Source organism: Conger conger, chromosome 17 (assembly GCF_963514075.1).
Source record: "Conger conger chromosome 17, fConCon1.1, whole genome shotgun sequence".
Lineage (NCBI taxonomy): Eukaryota > Metazoa > Chordata > Actinopteri > Anguilliformes > Congridae > Conger > Conger conger.
The window spans coordinates 35134150-35144589 of NC_083776.1; the positions used below are offsets into that span (position 1 = coordinate 35134150).

The following is a 10440-nucleotide window of genomic DNA, read 5'->3' on the forward strand; positions in this document are numbered from 1 at the left end:
TCGGTCATTCGATGACCTCATTCCAGAATGCCTGGAAATGAAGGTTTCTGTTCTTCATGAAAGCATCTGCACACATCTGTCACGTCATGTGTCTCTGCCCAGTACGCTAACTCTGAGCAAACGAGAGCCGCGTGGAAGAGGGTCTTCTCCTGAGGAGCGCTGGAGCGCTCCCTTCTGCTCCTTGTTAGGACAGGAAAATGGAAGCCATCTGCAGTAAGTGCTGACCTTATTCAAAATAAATACATCAAAAATCAAAAACGTTCCAGGACAGCAAGCAAAAATATACCAAAAAACGCTTCTTTGTCCTTCCTAAGCAAACTAGATAGCGCAGTTGAGGCGCAGCTGTTAACTCTAAACTCCGGTGGAATATGGTGCACCATCTAAGAGAAGAACGCTGAGTCCTGCAGTGAGCCAGGCTGGTCCTACAACCGTGCCAGGATCCACAGTGGAGACACAGGCCAGGCCCTTCAACATCCCTCACAACTTAGTGGAGTTATGGCAAGAACTTTGATCAGTCAGTCCAGCTCACATACTCCCAGCCATGCGACACGTTGACTTGCCTTCTTTTTAGCATGGGAAGCTTTTCAAATGCCACAAGGGTTTAGAATGCCACAAGTATTCCAAGAGTTGATTTTTCTCCTCTCTTTTCCTCTAATCAAAGAGGCACCAATGCTGTCTGAATACATCAGTCACATTCCTAGCTTTTTCGCTGTGTCAACTGGATGCAACTTGAGCTTGTTGTTTTTACGTTAATTCCTTTTGCAGATGTTTTTACCAAGGGTGACTTATGGAGCAATAAATGCATAAAGTGTACATTATACTAGCTGTGTCAAGGGTATGCATGGAGAGCATAACAGGACGTAGCCTGCTGTAAAGCAGTGGTCCTAAACCCTTGTCCGGGAGAGCCAGATGGTTTGCTGGTTTTTGACATTACTCATTTTATTGATCAATTAAAGCAGTTGATTACACAGTCTACTTGGCCCCAGTGGTTTCTTGTGTCTAAATTGAGTGCTTCTTGGGTTACCGAGTTTGAAATGAAAACAAAAACCAGCTGACCCTGTGGCTCACCAGGACCACTGCAGTAAAACATTAGTCTCGGTGGCAGTCAGTCTGAAGTCAAAACAGTCATGTGGGACCCACCTGTGCCCTCTGACCCCCCTCCCCTAGGCCTGAGCCCCACGGAGCTGCCCTTCGACTGCCTGGAGAAGACCAGCCGCATGCTGAGCGCCACCTACAGCGCGGACAAGGCGGTGGTGAAGACGTGGCGCCACCTGGCGGAGAGCTTCGGCCTGAAGCGGGACGAGATCGGCGGGATGACGGACGGCATGCAGCTGTTTGACCGCATCAGCACGGCGGGCTACAGCATCCCCGACCTGCTGACCAGGCTGGTGCAGATCGAGCGTCTGGACGCCGTGGAGTCACTGTGCGCTGACATCCTGGGCGGGGCTGAGGGCGGGGCCGAGGGAGCCCCGCCCCCCGGCCCTGGCCCCACCCCCTCCTCACGCTGCGCCAGCATATGAGCCCCGCCCCCTGGCCCCGCCCCCTCCCCATGCTGCGCCAGCATATGAGCCCCGCCCCCCGACCCTGGCCCCGCCCCCGCCCCGTGCTGCGCCAGCATATGAGCCCCGCCCCCCGCCCCTGGCCCCGCCCCCCTCGCCCCGCCCCCCCGTCCCGCTCCGTTCCGCATGAAGAAGCCGCTCTGTCGCCCCCCTGGCTGCTGCACTGGGATAAGCAGAGAGAGCATCACTCTTTTTCTCCTCCCATCTCTCTCATTCCCTCATTTCTCTCCCTCCTGGCCTTCCTGCCTCTGCCCTCTGCTTCAGTCCAGCAGGGCGGGCCAGGCCTGGAGATGGACATGAGGCAGGCTGCTCCTTTCAGTCTGCATTTGAAAAAGGGGGGCAGCAGAAAAATTAAGCGCTGGACGCTCCAAGAAAGACCTTTTCCCCTTTGACCCTTTTTTGTTCTTTCGGTAACTTTCCGGGAACACTTCACACAACAAGTGCCCTTCATAAAAAAATTTTTAATAAAAATGAATACTCTTTCAGTGACCCAAGCAGCATTAGGACAGAGTTCTAATACAGGTAATATGAGATAGCTAATCCCTGCTCTTTCTCTGTCGTACCATGAACACGATTCCTGCCCAAATTGCTATGAAAATCCTCTGAAAGCCATCTGTTGGCTAAAGAACAATTGTGCAATTCCAGTGATCCGCAACAGATCCTCTTCCCGGTCCGAGGACACCGCCATTACACCTGTGGACTACACCATCCATGGCACCCTCTTGTTTTGGTGTCTCAAAGCTGTTTTTAGGGACTAAATAAGGCCAGCAGTGTTATGCCATCACCCTGTCAGACTCAGATATGGAGAACGCGAAAGGGGGAATGCCCCCTCATAAACTCTGGACTCAGGTCCCCCTGTGGCTTTCTGTTGCTGTTGGCTTTAATTGGCCGGAATCCGGCGGTTTACAGTTGTGGGGGAAAACAACTGATTTCCAGCAAGGAATTGACTAATAAAGCCAAAATGGAGAAGCCTTAAACATAGCCAGTGTAAAGAGACACACGGCTGCCTGACTGCTTAACCACAAGCTGAATGTCTAAAGGAAGCCAACTTGTTTTGACTGGGATGACCACGGCGTCATTTATTATCACTGAATGACATGCTCATTTTGTTTGCAAGTCACAACCGCTTCTGGATTAAGTGACCATAAACTTTACAAGTACTATGAACTACTTGCTTTGTTGGAATTACCAAGTGGAGAAAACAAGTTTCCATTGCTAGCTATACCGTCCTGCAATTTTCAAGTATTATCACCTTGAACTTCTTTCAAAGTCAATCCATCTTTTTTTTATTGTTTTGCTTTTGTGAGGGATCCTCTACCATGTATTTAAATTCTTCAGTCACTTTATTGTGCTCTGGAAAATGAGAGGAAGTCCATATGATAAACATTTCAAGGGCACTGTTATGGAAACACATTTAGCCTCAGTGAGTTTTAGCATTAGCTTATTAACACAGGAGACCAAAGACACAATGACTACATTATGAACATGAGCAGGACTGAATCAATCTGCATGTATTATGTCTCATTTAATATGTATTCCTCAAATTTAAGCTCTTTGTCTGCTGACAAACAGGACTTAACTTCAACAGAAGTTTCTAATGTCTTATGCATACAGTAATACTGAAGATTCAATATTTGTACAAAATGGTTGCATTTACCTCATCCTCATACCTTGTGATAGAATATTGTTCAATAAAGACAGAAGCAAAATGCCAATGGAATGGAAAGAAAATGCAAGTGTATATATAACTTATTACTGTACATACATACCAATAAAAACATTTCATTAAAAAAGGTGTGAAGTGTGTGGTGATTTTATTTTTATTGCCGGCATTATATTGCCCAGCCTTCCTCTATTAAATAAATTCACTTTCACATAATTTACAGAGCGTACCAGAGACGCCGATTTTATATATGGTCCCAGAGAATTACATGGTCTGCTGGTTTTGGTTATTATTCAGCACTCGCTTGCTGAGTTAAGGCTGTTGAGCATACAGTTAATTCACCTCACCTGAATTCTAATTATCCTACATTGGTTTCCAGTATTAAATTAAAAACATTAACTCACAGACTCAATCCAGAAGCAGTCTCTCTGAGCATGCTGTATCATGCAAGACCCTCAGACCTCCAGGCCTACAGCCATAACTCATTGGAATGCGACAGAAACGAATGTCACTAGACGTGGAAGATCCACCAATATCAGATAGTGTGATGCCATGGAAAGCCATCCGTCCAATACTGGTCTATATCACGGTGTCATTGGGGGCCAATACACATCTGATTGACAGCTGCACTACAACAGACCAATTACATTGCGTATGTGCCTCCAAAAAATTGCCGACCAATCTCAATCACTGATAGCATCGTGTCAAACACCCATAAATCTTTCACACTTGGAGCTGTTTGGAATGACTCAGTCTGACCTCAACAGGTGAAATTCAGAGACTGAAGAAACTCCAGACTTGCATCCTGACTGACAGCTCGCCTGATCAGTGAGTCAGAGTTGGCTTGGCGCCTGAGATTGGGAGAATTCTGGAGTAATACAGCCGTCAGAGGAAAAAAGGATGATTCTACCCACTTTCCTGCCTTCCTAGCAGCCAGGACCCAAGTAGGGATTAGCACGCATCCATGTCAACTGACTGACTGGAGCTTATAGTGTTGCAATACTTTCCGCGGACCTGGCTGCCCAAAAGAGTCGGCAGTCTATGTAATCAAGAGACCGGAAATGGAATCCTATTAGCTGATGAGTTACAACTTTTGCCATCCCTAATGACGAGTTAAGTAGCAAACCCATTAAAACAAGACATGAAGGAAATATAGGCTATATAATAAATTTAAGAAATCATATATTATATATATGTAAAATTAAATAAACATGTCTATGTTCCTTCAGGAAGTTGGACTCTACGAAGTGCTCGAATTACAATGAGGTGAATCGATTTATTATTAAATGTGTAAATGTCGGTACAATGCTGAGTCAGCCCTAACCCTGCTCACCTCCCCCAGATGAGCACAGTTCTCCCCGCTTCCTGCCCCGCCGCGGGGGCGTCTCCAGCAGCGCTGATCAGCCGTGCGATTGCGGCTGCAGCTCCCGGGCGACGGCAGGTCTCCACACAGGCGCCGCTTTGTTCAGACAGATAAGGGCCCGGCGTGTCAGAGAGGAGCCGCTACCCACGACTGAGGTAACGGCTGCAGGGAGAGACACAGAGATCCCCGTCTGAGTGCGTTTTCAGCGCCGCGTCGCTCAGCGTCAGGCTAATTAGCCGGGGAAAGTGTGGATATTTGCGGTGCGGGCCTGAGGGAAGCGATTACATCAAACGCTTTATGCCGATCCATTGATCACACTCAGAGTCTCACCTGAGGTAGCAAACAGCCAGATTAATAATAATAAAAACTTACTCTGGTGCCAGGTTGCCGATTACTGTAAAGATGGTGGGTGGAAATCTTAATTAAACTCAGCCTCTAGGGGGATCGTCTAATGTGTGCGCTGCATGGCGTGTTCAGTTCAGTTCTTCCCTTTATTCTCGCAAGCAGGATTAAAGTTCAAAGGAGGGTTGTGCTGTTTAATGAAAAAACAGGGATCCCTAATGAATCGTGGAAGGATCAATAACTGTACAGCAACTGTAACTGGGTAGTTGATCTTAATACCATTCTCATAGAAATAAAAAAAATAAAAAAATAAAAATTTAAAAGCTTAGGCAGGCCTTTTTAAGGCCACGTAAGGTTTTTCTGCACTGTTTTACTGCCGAAAACACAGGAGAAGCACAAACACCCAGCACGCCCCCAATGTAACCATTCTATTCCCCATGTGCACATAAAAAAGATAAATAAACCGAGAATCTCTGCCCTTGCCCCTGCTCTCCCATGGTGGAAAAAAAAGCACAAAAACTTGAACGGGGTGGCGCTGGCCAGGCTCGGTCTTCTTTATGTTTCAAACGGAGCCGGTTAGTGAGCTAATCCTGTCCCTGGGAGACGGGTGGAGATGACGGCCACCGGAGGGCTCGGGCGTGCCGCATTACAGATGCGTAGGGAAGTGGCCGCCCTCGGGCAGGGAGTTCTGCTTGCTGCGTCCACCTGGCAGAGCACCTGTCAGCGCTGCCGGAAAGAGCCGATTTGACAACCAGGAGCCCAACTGTAAGCATTAGTAAGCTTAACAGGAATGTTCTCATACGTGCCAGAACAGGGATTGAAAAGGTGTCCTGTGATTTATGGCTAGTTTAGGTACACTTAATGGAATTCCAATTAAGTATATTTCAGCAAAATCAGAGTAGCTTAATTCATGCACTTCAATGGTGTATATACCAAAGAGTAAAGCGATAACTTGAAAACTGAATGTTTTCCATCATGCACTCGAGAAGGTACTACTCTTCAAATACGCGGAGAAAAGCCAAAAAAAAGTTCCGTAGAACAACCTATGCAAGTCTATAGAGGATTGACACATTTTCAGAAGCCAGATGTGTCAGTGAATGGTGCTGAGGTTGCTATGGCACCAGACACTTTACGAGTAATGTCCAGTAGGGGTGGTGGAGAGCTCTAGTGACGCAAAACAAAATTATGATCAATCCCTGATTTTATTTTGTTAAAACAGGCACTCGCCCACTTCCTTGATTTACTTTTCTTTTTTTTATTGCGGTGTGCCTTCTCAAAAAAATAGCCACATAACACCCCCGGAAACCTCCTTCAGTCTTTTACTTTAAATCCTTTTACTTTAAACACTTTCCAGACATGACTGCCATTTAGGGAAATACATTGTGTCTGTTGAAAATATTAAGCTGAAATGTAATACATCATATATCTGTATGGTAATATGGACCTAATATGCCCTCATATCATGTATGTAATCAGATATCAAAAGCCATATTAATGTGATAATCAATGTAAACGATGTGACTGGTAGCCACAAATGTGAAATCAATATATTCACTCATGATTGGTAAAATGCATTAGGTCCAGATCAATGTGATAAATAGACATGCATAGACAATGCATAGACATGCATATATACACCCATATAGATGTGTGAAATTATAGTTATACACTGTATCCTTTCACTGTTTTATTCAGACACATTCACTGTTAATTATACTGTATCCTTTTTACTGGTTGTATTTTTGGGGCCCCTGAGAAAATTGTGGAAAGAACATGAAAGAACATGAAAGAACATGCATTTTCAGAAACACACTGACTTCACACTACTAAGCCCAATTGGTGCCAAATCAAGCAGAGTTGACATCCTTATCACGTGTCATGAGATCATTGTGGGCGGTGAAAAGAAACACCTGTTGGGAGGAAACAAGCCTGTTTCAAAACTGTATAAAAGCTGTTCTGTAACTGAACGATTTTGGGTCACTGCAGAGATACCACAGCTTTATGATCGATGTTACAGAATAATGTCTGATATTCTGGAAGATTCTGCCTTATCCTCATTATTGAAAAACTTAACAGAAATTCTACACAATGTCTGGGAATCTTTGTTTTTGATTGGAAAACCATTCAATCCATTACTTCCTGTTCCACTATAGTATAAAAATGAGGTAACAAGCATGCACAATCCCTTTGTCATCCACCAGCATAGGAAAAGGCAAAGCAAACTGTCAATTCAGAAGAGACAGATGGTAATGGGTGGCCTGTAGTGTAGTGGTTAAGGTACATGACTGGGACCCGCAAGGTTGGTGGTTCAATCCCCAGTATAGCCACAATAACGTTTCCTATAACTGTCTACCAGTCTGACATCGACTGGGAGAACATTTTCCCCATTCATTCATGCAGAATTCCTTCAGCTGTGTGATGTTTGAGGGGTTTCTTGCATGCACAGCCCATTTCAAATCACTCCACAGCATCTCAATAGGATTAAGATCCGGGCTTTGACTTGGCTATTCCAGAACTCTCCATTTCTTTCTTCTCAGCCATTCCATGGTGGATTTACTTGAAGGTTTTGGGTCATTGTCATGTTGCGTGGTCCACATCCACTTCAGCTTTAATGTTTGGACAGATGGTCTCACATTTTCCTCAAGCACTCTCTGATACAATAAAGAATTCATAGTGGATTCTATGATGGTCATCTGGCCAGGCCCTGCTGCAGCAAAGCAGCCCCAAGCCATGACATGACACAGTTGGTATGAGGTTCTCAAATGCTGTCTTTGGTTTGCGCCAAACATGTCTTCTGTTACTGCGCCCAAATAATTAATCTTTGGATTCATCTGTCCAAAGCACATTGTCCCAGATGTCTTAGTCTTTGTCAAGGTGTTCTCTGGCAAACTTTAGTCTTGCCCTGATGTTTTTATTTTTGACAGCAAGGGTTTCCTCATTGCACATCTCCCATGAAATGCAAACTTGTGCAGCCTCTTTCTGATGGAAGATGCATGTACTTTGACATCAACTGTGGCAAGAGCTACCTGTAGGTCCTGAGATTACATTTTAAGATTGTTGGAGACTTTGTTAAGCATCTTGCAGTCTGCTCTTGGATGGAACTTGAAGGGATGGCCTGACCTGGTCATGGTGGCAGTTGTTTTAAATGCTCTCTACTTGTAAATTGTTTTCTGGACAGTGGAATGAGTGATGTCTAATTGCTTGGAGTTATTTTTGAATCCCTTCCCAGACTCATACGTATCTACAACCTTCTGTCAGGCTTCTTTTGATCTCGCCATGGTGATACAACTCAACATTCAAGAGCTAACCAAAGTAAATGTCTGAGGTTTAAATAAGACAGGCTCCTCCAAACATCTCTAATGATGTTCTAATAATTTTTTACCTGATGTGGTGCACTTGAATCTAATTGGAGGCAGTTTACTTAATAATAAATGTGGGGGTGTCCTAACCTTTTCCTCACAAGAAAATTGCATTTCTATCAATTACATTTTACAAATCATTTTTTAGCCCTGCGATGGACTGGCGACCTGTCCAGGGCGTATTCCTGCCTTTCGCCCAATGTATGCTGGGATAGGCTCCAGCCCCCCTGTGACCCTGTCCAGGATAAGCGGGTTAGGATAATGAATGAATGAATGAATGAATGAAATCATTTTTTAAATAATTTATTTCGTTAAATATATTACCTCCATCTCTCAGTATTGTTAAAATGAAAATCAAATGTCCATATGTTTAAATATGTTGAAAAAGACAACGGGGTGTCCTATCTTTTTCACACAACTGTACATCAAAATCCACACAGAAATGGTCAAGTGAAAATATCATCCATGTTTTGCAATGGCCATCTCAGTCTCCAGACTCTAGAGACATCAAAAACCTATGGTCTGAACAAAAGATGGGGGTCCGTCAGCACAAGTCCAAGGATATCAATGATTCTGAAAAGTTCTGCATTGAGGAATGGTCTGTAACCCTATCACAAATTATAGGAAAAGACTCCTGGTTGATTCCACTGAATAATTAATGAATCACACTACACATGTTGGAAAATAAAGCTTATGATAACAATTCATTTTTGGGCATGTTTAGCAAGGGTGCACATAATTTAGGAGCCCACTGTATATAAAACATTATCTACCAGACAGAGAGAAATGTTAAATTGACTGCCTAAATTTAAATTTCATATTTGATCCTCATGTTTTCAAATGCATAATGAAGTGCATTAATTACTGTTGTTAGTTAAAAAGCTGCAACAATAGGAAGGCATAATTATTTCCATTGACATTTTTGTCTACCAAAGTACCAAAACATAAATTAGTGAGACCACAAGTTCATTACCGATGTTCATTGGAGCACATATGAAAACCGAACCAACACATTTTAAAGGCCAAGTAATTAAAGTAATGAAAATATATAAATCAGGCACCGACAGTTCACTGGAAACAATCATTTCAAGCGATGAAGAGGCTTATTAAAGCGAATGTTACGCTGTGAAAGAGGGGCCCAGGAGAGGGGGAGTGGAAGAATGCTGCAGCCCTGTTCTCATTATATCTCATTATATCTCACTTAAGAGCAAGCCATCAAATTGTCACGACGGTCAATACGAACACACGCAGATACCTCAGCCCTCGCTCCTCTAGGATAAACCCCACGCGTCTGAAAGAGAACGCGCAAACATTACAGTGCATCACACAGAAGCTTGTGTTTTGTGGGCTTCTGAGCGGTTTGGTGAGTGGAAGCCATTGTATGCTTGACATTGCGAGTTTGAGTCCGCGCTGTCTGCCAGCTACGACTGGCAGGAGGGATGCACATCTTCTCACCAGCAGTGCTACTGACTTGTCGAGTGACTGCTTCACAGGTGGGAATGCTGACGAGGGCAGGCACCTCAGGTGCAGTGATCCATGCACAGCGGGTTGTCCCAAGGAGAAAGTAGGTACCTAATGCTGCACTTAGAAGTCCAAAGCGCATTCTAGCTAGCCTGCTCAACATGAGTATATTTATACAGAAATCATTCCTTTTTAATATTGCTAATGTGGTAGATATAAGAATTGATATTATCAAATGCATCTGAGCCCAGTGAATTACTATTTGCTTGTTTACTTTGAAACAAATATGATCACCGTGGAATTGCCCTTCTCTAAAATTTGCTCCTCAAAATTCTCACAGCATTAAATAGGTTCAGCAGTCATATTTTCACAGAAGCTCAACCGGAAAGCCGAACAAATTCCATAGTACGGTTAACCCGCAGGTTAACTGCAAATAATTCCCCGGGTCCTTTTTTCACGCGTTGAAGAAAAGTTAAAATTACTTGTGGAATTGTGGCCATTTTATGGGATGCATTCCTATTACGCCCACACCTATTATGCAAAGTCTAACCACACAGAATACTTGATCATATTCCAGAGGAAATTACAGTTAGAATTGTTTTACAGTATTGTAGTTCCTGTGCATGTGGATGGTCGTTAATTGAATGCAGTTTACAGGAGGTGCGTTACCAAGAACATTTCCATTTCAAAGAG

At 44.0% G+C, this 10440-nt stretch overlaps 1 protein-coding gene across 2 annotated transcripts in view; it reads left to right on the plus strand.

Annotated features, from left to right (window-relative positions):
* The window catches only part of LOC133117013 (tumor necrosis factor receptor superfamily member EDAR-like), a 38986-nt gene extending 37466 nt beyond the window's left edge, over window positions 1–1520 (plus strand). For both annotated transcript variants that reach the window (XM_061227072.1, XM_061227071.1), the window contains exon 12: window positions 1168–1520. In XM_061227072.1, the coding sequence (XP_061083056.1) occupies window positions 1168–1520 (353 nt within the window). The remainder of the gene's footprint in view (window positions 1–1167) is intronic.
* Window positions 1521–10440: the final 8920 nt, after the last annotated feature.